We start from the raw sequence: 17,801 nt of genomic DNA on the forward strand, positions 1-17,801 counted from the left end.
CCGTAATACCATTTCTCAATTCAACATCTTACTACTTCAACATTTCTTGACCGAAGTGAAAAATTTCAACACCAACCATCTCAACTCATTCAGACCATTTACCTTTTTTACCACTGTCAAAAAAAAATCCCATTTTCCCCCGAAATTCCCAATTTTTTTGGAAATTCCCATTGAAATCAATGGGACATTTTTCAAAGTTCAAACAATTCCAGGATTTTCCAGAATTCCTGGTTTTCCAAAGCCCTATTTCCACCCTTTTTTCTGGCAACTACTCCTTCCATATTTTTCGACGCATTTCAACCGTTCCACCATCAAAACATTAATCTTAATCAGGAAAAAACAAAGTGGTTTTATGAACTGGAAACATTCCCGGTTTTCCCGAGATTCCGGGAATTCCGTAATAACATTTCTCAATTCAACATGTTCCTACTTCAACATTTCTTGACCGATTTGAAAAATGTCAACAACAACCATCTCAACTCATTCAGACAAATTTTTTTTTTTTTTTACCATTTTCAAAAAAATTCCAACTTTTCCCCGAAATTCCCAATTTTTGGGGAAATTACCATTGAAATCAATGGGACATTTTTCAAAGTTGCGAAAAAGTCCAGGATTTTCCAGAATTCCTGGTTTTCCAAAGCCCTACTTCCACCCTTTTTTCTGGCAATTACTCCTTCCACATTTTTCAACACAGTTCAACCGTTCCACCGTCAAAACATTCCTCTTAATCAGGAAAAAAAAACAAAGTTGTTATATGAACAGGAAAAAATTCCCGGTTTTCCCGAAATTCCAGGAATTTCGTAATACCATTTCTCAATTCAACTTGTAACTACTTCAACATTTCTTGACCGATTTGAAAAATGTCAACACCAACCATCTCAAATCATTCAGACCATTTAAGTTTTTTACCATTTTCAAAAAAAATTCCACTTTTCCCCGAAATTCCCAATTTTTTTGGGAAATTCCCACTGAAATCAATGGGACATTTTTCAAAATTCCAAAAAATTCCAGGATTTTCCAGAATTCCTGGTTTTCCAAAGCCCAATTTCCACCCTTTTTTCTGGCAACTACTCCTTCCATATTTTAACGCATTTCAACCGTTCCACCGTCCAAAAATTCCTTTTAATCAGGACAAAAAACAAAGTTGTTTTATGAAAAGGAAAAATTCCCGGTTTTCCTGAAATTCCATAATACCATTTCTCAATTCAACATGTAACTACTTCAACATTTCTTGACCCATTTGAAAAATTTCAACACCAACCATCTCAACTCATTCGGAGCATTTAAGTTTTTTACCATTTCAAAAAAATTCCCACTTTTCCCCGAAATTCCCAATTTTTTTGGGAAATTCCCACTGAAATCAATGGGACATTTTTCAAAGTTCAAAAAATTCCAGGATTTTCCAGAATTCCTGGTTTTCCAAAGCCCTATTTCCACTCTTTTTTCTGGCAACTACTTCTTCCGCATTTTTCACCACATTTCAACCGTTCCACCGTCAAAACATTAATCTTAATCAGGAAAAAAACTGTTTTATGAACAGGAAACAATTCCTGGTTTTCCCGAGATTCCAGGAATACCGTAATACTATTTCTCAATTCAACATGTTACTACTTCAACATTTCTTGACCGATTTGAAACATTTCAACACCAACCAATTCAACTCATTCAGACCATTTAATTTGACCATTTTCCAAAAAAATCCCACTTTTCCCCGAAATTCCCAATTTTTGGGGAAATTCCCATTGAAATCAATGGGACATTTTTCAAGGTTCAAAAAAATTCCAGGATTTTCCAGAATTCCTGGTTTTCCGAAGCCCTATTTCCACCCTTTTTCTGGCAACTACTCCTTCCACATTTTTCAACGCATTTCAACCGTTCCACCGTCAAAACATTCCTCTTAATCAGGACAAAAAACCAAGTTGTTTTATGAACTGTAAAAAATTCCCGGTTTTCCCAAAATTCCAGGAATTCCGAAATACCATTTCTCAATTCAACATGTTACTACTTCAATATTTCTTGACCGATTTGAAAAATTTAAACCCCAACCATCTCAACTCATACAGACCATTTTTACAATTTTCCAAAAAATTCCCACTTTTCCCCAAAATTCCCAATTTTTTTGGAAATTCCCATTGAAATCAATGGGACATTTTTCAAAGTTAAAAACAATTCCAGGATTTTCCAGAATACCTGTTTTTCCAAAGCCCTATTTCCACCCTTTTTTCTGGCAACTACTCCTTCCACATTTTTCAACCCAATTTCACCGTCAAAACATTCCTCTTAATCAGGAAAAAAAACAAAGTTGTTTTATGAACAAGAAAAAATTCCCGGTTTTCCTGAAATTCCATAATACCATTTGTCAATTCAACATGTTTTCTTGGCCGATTTGAAAAATTTCAACACCAACCATCTCAACTCATTCAGACCATTTAAGTTTTTTACCATTTTCAAAAAATGTCCCAATTTTCCCTGAAATTCTCAAATTTTTTGGAAATTCACATTGAAATCAATGGTACATTTTTGAAAGTCCCACAACTCCCACATTTTTCATCTGATTCACACTGTTCCACCTTCAAAATATTCAGCCTGTTTGGGAATTGTGTGCTCTACTTCAACAATTCTAAAAAAAAAAAAATTCCAGGACTTCAGTTAAACTTCAGCATTGGAGCATTCACACGCAATTCCTCCAGGAATTGCCTCATCTAGTTATTTTTATAGTATTGAAATCAACATTATTAATCATGATTATTTACTAAGTTATGTAAACCATATGTTATTGCCCTTTCTGTTTTAAACAGTATGTGAACTGGGCTTTTATTTCAAAAGTGAAACTTCAAAAAGAATGAATCATTTATAAAATAAAAGACACAAAAGACAAAGAGCTAACTAAAAATAAATATGCCATTACAGAGTGTGTTCTAAAAGTGCAAAGAAGTGGAAAAAAATGCAGAAAAGGCACACACTGTACTGCTCACAGTGTAGGACATGTCTTTGCCAAATAAAACCTTATTCATCCATTATTCAACGTTATTCATCCATTATTTATAAGTGTTTTTGAGAGGTGGATGGATATGGGGTCCCTCGATGCACCGTTGATGTCTCGGTAGTCTGTACATTGGAGGCGGGCGGACCGCTCTGTGAGCAACCATAACTCCATTTGGTTTATTAACTTCACGTCGCGGGCAAACGATGGCGGTTGAGGGGAAAAAAAGGGACGTTTTTTTTTTATGCATAATCTGTCGACGCGACTCGATTTGTTTAAATGTGCACAACGACGCAGCTTTGCCACGCAACTTGTGGCACAGGAACGAACGGGAAGATGTCTTGGGAACGGTGAGGTGTGTTCCGGGGCTAAAATGTGGATCACTCTGCGGGAGAGAAAGTCACCAATGTAATAATGCCTTTATTTTTCTGAATATGTTTGGGAGCTACAGGTGATCAACTGTCAGTCACTCTCTCACTCGCGTTCACATGAGTCCACTGTCTTTCCGTCGCCCCCTGGCGGTTGTGTAAGTACTTGAATATGCAGCGGTAGGACTGGGCGATATATGGAATATACTCGATATATCGCGGGTTTGTCTCTGTGCGATATAGAAAATGACTATATGGTGATATTGGAGTATACGTTCTCACGTAGTTGCTTTTAGCTGCGGGCATTACACTACAGGCTTTTCTCACTCTTTCCTGTCTCTCCTTCTCACAGAGACATAAAACAAGCGCACCTTCTTACATACCGTATTTTCGGACTATAAATCGCAGTTTTTTCATAGTTTGGCCGGGGGTGCGACTTATACTCAGGAGCGACTTTTGTGTGAAATTAACACATTAGCGTAAAATATCAAATAATATTATTTATCTCATTCACGTAAGAGACTAGACGTACAAGATTTCATGGGATTTAGCGATTAGGAGTGACAGATAGTTTGGTAAACGTATAGCATGTTCTATATGTTAGTTATTTGAATGACTCTTACCATAATATGTTACGTTAACATACCAGGCACGTTCTCAGTTGGTTATTTATGCCTCATATAACGTACACTTATTCAGCCTGTTGTTCACTATTCTTTATTTATTTTAAATTGCCTTTCAAATGTCTATTCTTCGTGTTGGCTTTTATCAAATACATTTCCCCCAAAAATGCGACTTATACTCCAGTGCGACTTACACTACCGTTCAAAAGTTTGGGGTCACATTGAAATGTCCTTATTTTTGAAGGAAAAGCACTGTACTTTTCAATGAAGATAACTTTATTCTAGTCTTAACTTTAAAGAAATACACTCTATACATTGCTAATGTGGTAAATGACTATTCTAGCTGCAAATGTCTGGTTTGTGGTGCAATATCTACATAGGTGTATAGAGGCCCATTTCCAGCAACTATCACTCCAGTGTTCTACTTGTACAATGTGTTTGCTCATTGGCTCAGAAGGCTAATTGATGATTAGAAAACCCTTGTGCAATCATGTTCACACATCTGAAAACAGTTTAGCTCGTTACAGAAGCTACAAAACTGACCTTCCTTTGAGCAGATTGAGTTTCTGGAGCATCACATTTGTGGGGTCAATTAAACGCTCAAAATGGCCAGAAAAAGAGAACTTTCATCTGAAACTCGACAGTCTATTCTTGTTCTTAGAAATGAAGGCTCAAACACAAAATTGTTTGGGTGACCCCAAACTTTTGAACGGTAGTGTATATATGTTTTTTTCCTTCTTTATTATGCATTTTCGGCCGGTGCGACTTATACTCCGGTGCGACTTATACTCCGGTGCGACTTATACTCCGAAAAATACGGCACGCCACATACTGTCGCACGTGCAACGTCATACGCCGTCGCGGAGCAGAGAGGTAGCGACATGGGTAACGCTAGCTGCGATGCTAGCGGAGAGGTGCGAGTGGTAATACGAGCGAGAGAAGGTGCTAATCTGGTAACAAATGAGGGAAGAATTCATTCCCAAGAAAAACAGCAGGGGGTCCATCGTCTGGCGGTGGTTTGGCTTCAAGCGGGAAGATGTTTCACAAGTATGCGGCAAAAGCGTTGCTACAAATAGTAGCATTACTGCTAATGCGTAGCATCATTTGAAAAGTCACCCGCTAGAGAATGAGGAGTGCTTGAAACTCCGCATGTCAACATCTCCGTTCGGTGCCACACCAACAAAATGCCCAAGCAACCATTTCCACATCAACACCGTATGAAAAAAACTAGTCAACAACAGAAGGAGATAACGTCCGCAGGAACCTACCACATAACGAAGGACATACACTATTTGATTTCCTATTATGCAGCTCATTTTTATTTGACACTTATTGAAATATCTTGTGTGACATCATGCACAAAAGTGCACTTTATTTGTTTTAAACTATTGTAGTGGCGTTCTGTACAATAAGTGCACTTTAATTTAGTGTTGTTTTGATATGTCATCTTAGTGACATCATGCACAAAAGTGCACTAATAGCTTGTTTTAAAATGTCTCTGACAATCTTGCACTTTCTGTTTTGGAATTTACATGAATGTTTGTGCCACTGCTTGATAACTGTTTAATAAATACACTTTTAGTTGTGATTTCCCTCTCTGCATGAAAGTTTAAAATGAGCATATATTAATGCAGTATGAAGAAGAATGTTTTAATGTAGACACATAGAATCATCATACTGCTGTGATTATATGCATCAAGTGTTCATTCAAGGCTAAGGCAAAATATGGAGATATATATTGTGTATCGTGACATGGCCTAAAAATATTGAGATATTAATAAAAGGCCATATCGCCCAGCCCTGACTACAATGCATTAAAAAAAAAGAGAAACGTGTGTGCTTGTCTCACATAACGATTGTGAATGATCCCCAAAAAGTGTAGTTCCTCTTCAAGCGTGTGTTCATACCATGGTCAGGTCTTCCTCCAGCGCAGCAGGTGAGGCCGGACTCAGCTCCCCGTCTGAATGCTCGGAGGAAGGATTCCTTTTTCTCTTTTTGGCTCCCACAAGAGTAATCGTGCTGAGAGTAGATTGGAGACGCATAAGTGGCCGTCATCAAAAGTACAGTTTTGTAAAAAAAAAAGCGACATTCCCCAACTTACTTTGTCTTGGTTTTACTTTTGCTCTTGTTTCCTGCCACAGGTATTACGGTGCCTCCGGCAACTACAACTGTCCCTCCGGCAGGTTTGGCTTTGCCTTTTTTGTCCGCCGCCCCTGCCAGTTTGGATGGTATCCCTGCAGCCACAGGGCTTTTCTTCTTGCTCCCTCCACCGCTTGTCTTCTTCTTTGCGGTGGACACCACCGTGACCGTTTCCCCTATTTCTGGCGAGGTTTGTGAGGCCGGAAGTTCGTCCTGGTTGAGCACTCGAGGAAGGTTCTTCTCGCCCCGTGCCTTGGCCCTTGCTATAGCTTCAGCAACAATACGGTTAGCCTTCTCTTGCTTGCACAAGATTTCCACACGGCGCACAGAGGAGGAATCACCGGGGGCCTTGGCGATGCGGATGGTCTGCGTCGGGGAGGTGGTCGTGCTGGAGGGTCCCGCTGTTGAAGAGTTGACAACCTTCACCACAGAGACAGCCCCGCCGGCTGTCGACGCCGAGCTTGTCTGTCAGAGAAAAGACAACATCATTGCTCTAGTTCCAAAATACTTTCAAGCAGAAAATGACTACCTGAGGCTGCAGGAGCATTTTGAAAGGAACTGCCAGCCTCTGCCCTCCTTGGCCTTGGGATATCTGCAGTATCTGCGGGCTGCCGGCATTGCCAGCTCCTGACACCAGTTGGTACTGAAACAAAATACACATGCTGTGAGCAAACATGACAAACTTGCTTTTTTTTGGATGAGATATTTCTCAACAAGCTACCTTCAAGGCCTACTGAAAGCCACTACTACCGACCACGCAGTCTGATAGTTTATATATCAATGATGAAATCTTAACATTGCAACTTATAAAGTGCAATTTTTTAATTTCCCGCTAAACTTCCGGGTGAAAACGTCGATGTATGATGACGTATGCGCGTGACGTCAATCGTTAAACGGAAGTATTCGGACACCATTGAATCCGATACAAAAAAGCTCTGTTTTCATCTCAAAATTCCACAGTATTCTGGACATCTGTGTTGGTGAATCTTTAGCAATTTGTTTAATGAACAATGAAGACTGCAAAGAAGAAAGCTGTAGGTGGGGTCGGTGTATTAGCGGCTGGCTGCAGCAACACAACCAGGAGGACTTTGACTTGGATAGCAGACGCGCTATCCGACGCTAGCCGCCGACCGCACGGATGATCGGGTGAAGTCCTTCGTCCTTCCGTCGATCGCTGGAAGGCAGGTGAGCACGGGTGTTGAGCAGATGAGGTCTGGCTGGCGTAGATGGAGCGCTAATGTTTTTATCATAGCTCTGTGAGGTCCCGTTGCTAAGTTAACTTCCATGGCGTCGTTAGCAACAGCATTGTTAAGCTTCGCCAGGCTGGAAAGCATTAACCGTGTAGTTACATGTCCCTGGTTTAATAGTATTGTTGATTTTCTGTCTATCCTTCCAGTCAGGGGTTTATTTCTCTTGTTTCTATCTACATTTAACCCAATGCTATCACGTTAGCTCCGTAGCTAAAGTGCTTCGCCGATGTATTGTCATGGAGATAAAAGTCACTGTGAATGTCCATTTCGCGTTCTCGACTCTCATTTTCAAGAGGATATAGTATCCGAGGTGGTTTAAAATACAAATCCGTGATCCACAATAGAAAAAGGAGAGAGTGTGGAATCCAATGAGCCAGCTTGTACCTAAGTTACGGTCAGAGTGAAAAAAGATGCGTCCTGCACTGCACTCTAGTCCTTCACTCTCACGTTGCTCATCCACGAATCTTTCATCCTGGCTCAAATTAATGGGGTAATCGTCGCTTTCTCGGTCTGAATCGCTCTCGCTGCTGGTGTAAACAATGGGGAAATGTGAGGAGCCCTTCAACCTGCGACGTCACGCTACTTCCGGTACAGGCAAGGCTTTTTTTATTATCAGCTATCAAAAGTTGCGAACTTTATCGTCGATGTTCTCTACTAAATCCTTTCAGCAAAAATATGGCAATATCGCGAAATGATCAAGTATGACACATAGAATGGATCTGCTATCCCCGTTTAAATAAAAAAAAATCATTTCAGTAGGCCTTTCAGAAACCATTTTCGTAATTAATAATACCACCACATTTGACAACCAAATAATTACACAAGGCGACTCTGTAAAGAATCTGGGTATTATCTTAGACCCAACTCTCTCGTTTGAGTCTTACATTAAGATTGTTACTAAAACGGCCTTCTTTCATCTCCGTAATATCGCTAAAATTCCTTCTATTTTGTCCACTAGCGACGCCGAGATCATTATAAATGCGTTCGTTACGTCTCGTCTCGATTACTGTCACGTATTATTTTCGGGTCTCCCTATGTCTAGCATTAAAAGATTACAGTTGGTACAAAATGCGACCGCTAGACCTTTGACAAGAACAAGAAAGTTTGATCATATTACGCCTATACTGTATATACCTTTATATACATATATACCTATATATATACCTATACTGGCTCACCAGCACTGGCTTCCTGTGCACTTAAGATGTAACTTTAAGGTTTTACTACTTACGTATAAAATACTACACGGTCTAGCTCCATCCTATCTTGCTGATTGTATTGTACCATATGTCCCGACAAGAAATCTGCGTTCAAAGAACTCCGGCTTATTAGTGATTCCCAGAGCCCAAAAAAAGTCTGCGGGCTATAGAGTGTCACCCACATCTGCGGTCCTCTCCAAGGTTTCTCACTGGGTTGAGTTTTTCCTTGCCCTGATGTGGGATCTGAACCGAGGATGTCGTTGTGGCTTGTGCAGCCCTTTGAGACACTTGTGATTTAGGGCTATATAAATAAACATTGATTGATTGAATTACTGTGTGTGTACTTCCAGCGTTGCCGTTAACGCACTTTTTGTGTCTTTTTACGCATTGAAAATCAGAAAGGACGCAAAATCCCGGAAGTCCATGCATCCCCCTGGACGCACAGATTTTTAATCTATTAATTTTTTACCGATCATGGCTGTCCGCCGACGTTTTGTTTACCATGCTTTCCAAAGTTAAGCTTACCCACCTCAATACTTTTTAAAAAATTTTTATTAAATCAACATAAAAACACTTACAATTAGTGCACCAACTAGAGATGTCTGATAATATCGGGCTGCCGATATAATCGGCCGATAAATGCTTTAAAATGTAATATCGGAAATTATCGGTATCGGTTTCAAAAAGTAAAATGTATGACTTTTTAAAACGCCGCTGTGTACACGGACGTAGGGAGAAGTACAGAGCGCCAATAAACCTTAAAAGGCACTGCCTTTGCGTGCCGGCCCAGTCACATCATATCTACGGCTTTTCACACACACAAGTGAATGCAAGGCATACTTGGTCAACAGCCATACAGGTCACACTGAGGGTGACCGTATAAACAACTTTAACACTGTTACAAATATGCGCCACACAGTGAAACCACACCAAACAAGAATGACAAACACATTTCGGGAGAACATCCGCACCGTAACACAACAGAACAAATACCCAGAACCCCTTGCAGCACTAACTCTTCTGGGACGCTACAATATACACCCCCCCGCTACAATCAAACCCCGCCCACCCAAAGAGCCAATTATTCATGTTTACGTTGTTTATTATGGGGAAATTTGTCTCAGTATACGAACGTTTCGGTCGGCGAACCATGTTCAAGAACCAATTAGGTTGGTATATCGACGTTCCACTGTATTAAACTTTTATGCATTTAGAAATAAGGACTTGCAAAGTGCTGACAAAAACAAAATATTTTTTTTATGTAAACAAAGGAAAGTCAAAATAGCGGCAACCACCACAAAACACCAAAACTATAGAACTTGTGAATTTTGTGACCATGTGAAAGCTGCACACAAGTGTATTACTGATTAACACTCATTGTATATTATTGATGTAGTATAAAATACTGTATATACAGTCGTGGTCAAAAGTGTACATACACTTGTAAAGAACACAATGTCATGGCTGTCTTGACTTTCCAATCATTTCTACAACTCTTATATTTTTTTGTGATAGAGTGATTGGAGCACATACTTGTTGGTCACAAAAAAACATCCATGAAGGTTGTTTCATCTGACCACAGAACTTTTCTCCAGAAGGTCTTATCTTTGTCCATGTGAATTCACCATGAAACAAAAATGGAGCTGTTTGGCCACAATACACAGCAATTTTCGAGGAAAAAAGGTGAGGCCTTTAATCCCAGGAACACTGTAACTATCGTCGAGCATGGTGTCTATTTAGGTGATTGGAGAACTAGCTTCCGCAGCTAGCGGGTCCATGGCGATGACTTCTGTTTTGTTTGTTCAGCCATTTTACAGGCACCGTTTGAAAACAATTAAGGTATGTAAATAAACATTTACAGAATATTTGTGTGTAAATAACCAATTTCACAACGTATATATCTGCGGCTTGTAGTACGGTGTGGCTAATATATGGATTTTTTTTTTTTTTTTTTAGTGGGCGCGGCTTGTATACCAGCGCGTTCTATAGTCCGGAAAATATGCTATGTATTTAATCAGTTCAAATATTATGTATGCATTTATTTTAACTTAATTATTAATTTTGTCTGGTACTTCAATTGCTACCTTTCAAAGATGCAATTTGTATACCATGTGTACCTGCATATATAATTCAAATGTCAATAAAATATATTCTATAACAGCTTTCTTTGAATTCATAACAATTTTAAATACCAAGGTAATGTACTGGAGTAGAGGCTAGAATTAGCACCTTAAAGGCCTACTGAAAGCCACTACTACCGACCACGCAGTCTGATAGTTTATACAAAAATGATGAAATCTTAACATTGCAACACATGCCAATACGGGTTAGCTTACTAAAGTGCAATTTTAAATTTTGCGCCGAAATATCCTGCGGAAAACGTTTCGGTATGATGACGCCTGCGCGTGACGTCGCGGATTGTAGAGGACATTTTGGGACAACATGGTGGCCAGCTATTAAGTCGTCCGTTTTCATCGCAAAATTCCACAGTATTCTGGACATCTGTGTTGGTGAATCTTTTGCAATTTGTTCAATGAACAATGGAGACGGCAAAGAAGAAAGCTGTAGGTGGGAAGCGGTGTATTGCGGCCGGCTGCAGCAACACGAACACAGCCGGTGTTTTCATTGTTTACATTCCCGAAAGATGACAGTCAAGCTTTACTATGGAACAGAGAGGTCAAGCGAACACGGTTGGATTGGACCACACACACAAAGTACAGTGTATTATGCAGCGATCATTTCGAAAGATCGTGTTTCGAAGAGGGTCCCTTGCGAAGGGCAGAGATGGGCATCGCCACCACCCGGGAAAGGAGGAGGGTAAGGATCTTGATTTCCAGTTTCCATAGTCATACTCACAGACATAGTCATAGACTACTCCATGAACAATGAAATAAATTAACAATAAAATAGTTTACATATAATTATTGCTTCAAGTTCTAGTCAAGTTCTTCTACAGTATAAAGTATCGTACATTTACTGACATTACTGTCAATAGATTACAATAGACATTAATATAAAGTATTGTACATTTACAGACAATAGATCAGATCATGGCCAGTACGACTACAGCATCAATGGCGGATGCGGCTCTTTTTTCTTCTGAATCGCTCCCACTGCCCTCTAGTCCTCCACTCTCACGTTCCTCATCCACGAATCTTTCATCCTCGCTCAAACTAATGGGGAAATCGTCGCTTTCTCGGTCTGAATCGCTCTCGCTGCTGGTGGCCATGATTGTAAAATAATGTGCAGATGTGAGGAGCTCCACAACCGGTGACGTCACGCGCATATCGTCTGCTACTTCCGGTACAGGCAAGGCTTTTTTATCAGCGACCAAAAGTTGTGAACTTTATCGTCGATGTTCTCTACTAAATCCTTTCAGCAAAAATATGGCAATATCGCGAAATGATCAAGTATGACACATAGAATGGACCTGCTATCCCCGTTTAAATAAGAAAATCGCATTTCAGTAGGCCTTTAAAGAACCAAATTTTAATGACATACTTCACATGACATTATACCTTCTAAAAGGTAAAACATGGGTCTCACCTTAACGCCTCCTTGCTGGTTAGGCTGCTGCTGCACCTGCAGCTGGATGGTGAGGACTTTGGGCTGCCCTCCTGCCTGGCCCGCAGCCCGGGCCTGGGTCAAGGCTGCAAGCTGGCTTCCCTGGAGCACTAGTTTTCCCCCGGGGAGCTGACCCAGGACCAATCGAGTCGGGGCCTGGGCCTGTTGCTGACCTCCTTGGGCTGTTTGTTGAACCTGCGTGACCTGGGGCTGGGCGGAAACCGTTTGGCCCGCTTGCGTCGCGGCGGCAGCCTGCGAGGGCTGCTGGAGGACCAGAGTGATGCGCTTTGCTTCGCTCCCCTTAAAACACAAATAATAGGAATTAGTCTCATATTAATAGGATTGGAAATAAAGACATACAGTCGTAGACACTTGTAAAGAACATAATGTCATGGCTGTCCTGAATTTCCAATACTTTCTACAACTCTTGTTTTTTTGTGATAGAGTGATTGGAGCACATACTTGTTGGTCACAAAAAACATTCATGAAGTTTGCTTGTTTTATGAATTTATTATGGGTCTACTGAAAATGTGAGCAAATCCGCTGGGTCAAAAGTATACATACAGTAAGGCTGCAGCTAACGATTATTTTTCTATCGATTAATCTATAGATTATTTTTTCGATTAATCGGTTAATCTATAGATTATTTTTTCGATGAATCTATAGATTATTTTTTCCTTTTGCCGATTATTTTTTTATTCAAAATGAAGATGAAAAAATAAATGTAGGCCCGTTTTTTCAAAAGGCATGGCTTTTATTTACAAAAAAAAAGAAGTATGGCCACTAGGTCAACATTGACAACAACATGACTAAATATTCTGTAACAATGTAAACATTTAAAACTTTTAACATTTAACAAAATTAAAAGTAGCTTATTTGCTTTTTAATGTGCAAATATAAAAGTCAACATCCAGTGCAAATCTTAATATTCTGCAATAGTATAAGCATTTCAAAAGTAAAAGTATTGCTTATTTTGCTTTAAAATGTGCAAAAATAAAGATAAACATCCAATACAAAAAAGTGCAAAACGAAATATTCTGTAACAACAGTGTAAACATTTCAACAAAAGTGAAAGTATTGCTTATTTGCTAAAATGTGCAAAAATAAAGATAAACATCCAATACAAAAAAGTGCCAATCTAAATATTCTGGAGCACTGTAAACATTAAATATTGCTTTTAAAATGTGCAAAATAAACATCCAGTCCAACACAGTACACAATAACCAATTCTACTCATTCCAGTGAGTGACTAACAGTTGTAATGAAGAAAGGTTAGCATGTCTACTTGCTTTGCTTCTTTTCTTGTTTACAATATTCCCAGCAGCTGAAAATAGGCGCTCAGAAGGGGTCGATGTGGCTGGAACTGAGAGCTAATTAGCCTTCACCTCAAGCCAGGATTTCGAGCGAGCTGAGCTGCAGTTTAAGTTTCTAGAAGGTCAACGGGCTCATAGTGATGTTAGTAGTAGTTGACTGGGAGGTGTTTATTATCATTTGGGGAGAGTCCGCTGCCTGATGCTCACCTGCTAAACACCTATCTGCTCCACCCTGAAGCGCTGACTACATGCGCTCTGAATACGCACTGCTGATTGGCTGATAATGCTTCGTGTGTACCAATCAGATGGTTGTGTGGGTGGGACAATGCTGCGTGTGTACCAATCAGATGGTTGTGTGGGTGGGACAATGCTGCGTGCTGAGACAGAGGCAGACGGAGCAAAGCAGCTTGTTAAGACTTTAGCTTAGAAACTCGTTCGGTACACCCCCGTACCGAACCGAAAGCCCCGTACCGAAACGGTTCAATACAAAACACGTACCGTTACACCCCTAGCAGATACAAATGGCACATTCATGTTTTTGTGTAATGATGACAACGTATGCTCGCGCGGACGATTGACTAGTTGATGGTTTTCTTTTCAAATGTTCGTTCATAGCCGTTGTGCTGCTATGATAGGCCATTTCCGCTCGACAGTGTGCATACAACAACATTATTAGGCCGTTTATTGAAGTACTCCCACACTTTTGGCATGCTTTTCCCCCCTCGCTCGCACCGCTCGCATCGTCTTCTTTGATCGTCTGCTTTGCGCTTCGCCATGACGGTAGTGTGACGTCATTATGCGACGCGTCGACGCACAAAAACGGCGTCGACGTATTTACGTAACCGATGACGTCGACTACGTCGACGCGTCGTTTCAGCCTTAACATACAGCAATGTTAATATTTGCTTACACGTCCCTTGGCAAGTTTCACTGCAATAAGGCGCTTTTGGTAGCCATTCACAAGCTTCTGCTTGAATTTTTGACCACTCCTCTTGACAAAATTGGTATTTTGGTAGCGGTACTAAAATTATTCCGATACTTTTCTAAATAATGGGCAACACAAAAAAATTGCATTATTGGCTTTATATTAACAAAAAGTCTTAGGGTACATTAAACATATGTTTATTATTGCAAGTTTGTCCTTAATAAAATAGTGAACATACAAGACAACTTGTCTTTTAGTAGTAAGTAAACAAACAAAGGCTCCTAATTAGTCTGCTGACATATGCAGTAACATATTGTGTCATTTATCTACCTATTACTTTCTCAAAATAATTAAGCACAAGTGGTAGAAAATGAATTATTAATCCAATTTTTCATTTACTGTCAATATCTGCTTACTTTCTCTTTTAACATGTTCTATCTACACTTCTGTTAAAATGCAATAATCACTTATTCTTCTGTTGTTTGGATACTTTAAATTAGTTTTTGATGATACCACAAATTTAGGTATCAATCCGATACCAAGTAGTTACAGGATCATACATTGGTCATATTCAAAGTCCTCATGTGTCCAGGGACATATTTACTGACTTTATAAACATAATATACATTTTTTAAAAACGAAAGAAGATGTTGTGATGCCAAAAAATAGACATAATCATAGTAGTATCGACGAGAGACGCTCTTGTACTTGGTATCATTACAGTGGATGTCAGGTGTAGATCCACCAATGGTGTTTGTTTACATTTTGACGCCGGTGAGCTACGGTGTGTAGTGAAGCATGTTTAGCTATTCCTCGTCCTGCAGTGATAAGGTTACTTGTAAGAAACTTACTTTATTTGTCGCCGTGGAGACGAGGATTAGTGATTTAGAAGTAGCTACAACACTGCAGACTGGGTCTGGACTTTAGCCGCTAGCTAGCTAGCCATGTCTTAACCTCCTAAGGCCCAAGCTGTTTGTTTACATGCTTTTTTTTTATATTTCTCTTTGCTATTTGGGCTTATTGGACCCTAATTAGAATAAAAACTAAGAATCATCTTTTGATATGATGTACTTAGTCCATAAGTACACAAACATGTACTTCATGTTTAGTGACATGCTAATTCTTATTTTTACAAATTCCATTGCATGTTATACTCTTCTGACACCACCAGATGGCAGTATAAGTGTCCACATAAGTGGCCATAAGACCCCAACTCAGTAGTGTACACAATTTTGGGAATAAGAGCTAAAAGGTGCTGTCCACGCATGTGGCCACTAAGCCTTAAAGCACCTCTTCCTGAGGGCCTTTCAGTGTTATAACTTCACCTTTATCTTTACTTTTTACGTTCTCCCTTTTCTGTCTACACACTGTGTCTGCTTGTGCGCTGCCGAACATGCTCCTCTGCTCGTAAACCAGCAATGACACGACGTGACGACGACGGGGGGGTGTTCAGAGTCGGTATAGTACCGAATATGATACATTAGTATCGCGGTACTATACTAATACCGGTATACTGTACAACCCTAGGGCAAAGAAATGGGAATGGACCTGCAGTGTGAACTTACCGGTGTCTGGGCCTGCATGGCTGGCTGCAGCTGCACCTGATTCGGCGCTTGGACTTGGATATGAGCCGGCTGGCTCTGGACTTGTGTTTGTGGCGAAATCTGCACCTGGACCTGCTGGCCTTGGGTCTGCTGCATTTGCTGGGGCATGGAGGTGAGCAGCAGCTGCTTCACGGGCCCGTTGGCCGACTGCAGCAGCCTCTGCACGCCCGCCGCCCCGACTTTGACCTGGGTTTGCCCTTGGTTCAAGACCGCCCCTCCTTGTAATATGGACATGCCCGGTTTGAGGGGCGAGCCGGACAGCAGACGGATAACCTTGCCGCCCGTCGGCCCGGTGGCTCCCGATACAGTCTGCAGGACCTGGGCTTGTCCTTGTGGACCCTTGAGAATGACGATTTTACCACCGGCTTGCTGAGTGATGGCCGCCAACTGCTGGGGGGTGAGCTGCTGAGCCAACTGTGCGAGCTGCTGTGTGGCGGCGGTGGTGGTGATGGAAGGGCTGGAGACGGTCAGCGGTGAGTTCAGCAGGACCGCGGTAGTGGTGGCCACGCTGGTGTTGCATGCAATAGGGACAGTGACCTGGGCTTGAACTTGAGGTACGGTATTGACAGCAGCGGGGGCTTGGGTGACAGTCGGAATTGTGGCTAAAGAGACCGTGTGAGCCGCTACCACCGGCTGTGGCGCGGGGACCGAAACGGGGGCAAGTTCGGGTACGGCGGGAGCCGCTACAGGTACGCCGAGGCCGGCGTTGACCGTGAGCTCGGGCTCCGGTGCGTCTATCTGACCCAGCGCCAGTTTAAGAGCCTCCTCCACAGGGTCCGAGGAACCATGAGAATAGGAATCATCCGGGAGGGCATCCAGGTTGAACAAGGGCGTGTCCTCAAAGAGGTCCATAATTGGGTCCGCCATCTTGCCCCCTCCACACGGGGAGATGGGCGCAATGTTAGCGACGCTCCGAGATAAAAAACACCTTCCGGTTCTTCAAAATATCAGAGAAAAAAGCTGGACATAGGAGAGAGAAAAAACAGACAAGGTCAGATCATCGCATCACTCAATAACAAAAACCTTTAAATAAAGTATCATACTGAAAGTAGATTTCTATATATTAAGGCTACCAAATGCAGGGTTTCCCACAGCGCTTTGTAGAAACATAAGCGGCAGCTCAGCTGAAGGCTAATTAGCTTTTAGCGTAACGTTAGCTCACTGTGCGGTGTGTGTGTCTGTCTGAGAGAAAGACAAGCATTATTGACCTACAGTTAACAACTAAGTTATTTCACTTTACCCTTTTCTGTGTTGATTGAGCTGTGTTGAAGCCGCAAAAAAGGACATTATGTTAAATGAAGAGTTTCCTGAAGCTGTCTCTAATAGTTGATATAATAATGTAACTGCATCATAAAGCCTACATGAACTCCGTGAAGTTCAGGGATGAATAGTCTCTCCTATTACTATTTTTTTCAGCTATAGTTACATTAATCATTAGTAATGCAGCAGCCTAGTTTTGAATGGCAGGGTCCCTGCTATCACATGTTGAGAAAAATATAACATTCACATAATAAAAATCAACTACAGGCTTCCCAAATGCTGTAATAAATTAAGCATGATGAGTTGCGCATATGTCAGCATGTGGCCCCACTTTTAACTCTTTTTTCAAACGCTTATTGCAAACGCTTACTTACAGTAAGTCATTATTTTGACTTAGTAAGTCATTATTTTGTCATTATTTTGACTCAGTAAATTAGTAAGTCAAAATATTGACTTACTAAGTCATAATAATGACATACTTAGTATCTCAGGTAACTAGGACTGTTTTGTGTAGTGTTTTTACTTTACGAAAAAAAAAAAATATATATATATATATATATATATATAGTATAT

General features: G+C 40.8%; 1 protein-coding gene across 7 annotated transcripts in view; it reads right to left on the bottom strand.

Moving 5' to 3' along the window:
• LOC133665115 (chromodomain-helicase-DNA-binding protein 8-like) overlaps window positions 1-17,801 on the bottom strand; it is a 105,035-nt gene that overhangs the window by 71,288 nt on the left and 15,946 nt on the right. For 5 of the 7 annotated variants that reach the window (XR_009828688.1, XM_062070328.1, XM_062070326.1 and 2 more), the window contains exons 2-6: window positions 15,930-16,928; window positions 12,109-12,426; window positions 6,643-6,756; window positions 6,076-6,578; window positions 5,882-5,993 (exon numbers count right to left, since the gene is read on the bottom strand). Coding sequence is in view for 6 of the 7 variants with exons in the window: in XM_062070328.1 (XP_061926312.1) it covers window positions 5,882-5,993; window positions 6,076-6,578; window positions 6,643-6,756; window positions 12,109-12,426; window positions 15,930-16,835 (1,953 nt within the window). In the remaining variant the exon portion in view is untranslated. The remainder of the gene's footprint in view (window positions 1-5,881; window positions 5,994-6,075; window positions 6,579-6,642; window positions 6,757-12,108; window positions 12,427-15,929; window positions 16,929-17,801) is intronic. The other 2 variants (XM_062070330.1, XM_062070329.1) reach the window with 2 other exon arrangements.

This window comes from Entelurus aequoreus, linkage group LG14, assembly GCF_033978785.1.
Source record: "Entelurus aequoreus isolate RoL-2023_Sb linkage group LG14, RoL_Eaeq_v1.1, whole genome shotgun sequence".
In the NCBI taxonomy this organism is placed as follows: Eukaryota; Metazoa; Chordata; class Actinopteri; order Syngnathiformes; family Syngnathidae; genus Entelurus; species Entelurus aequoreus.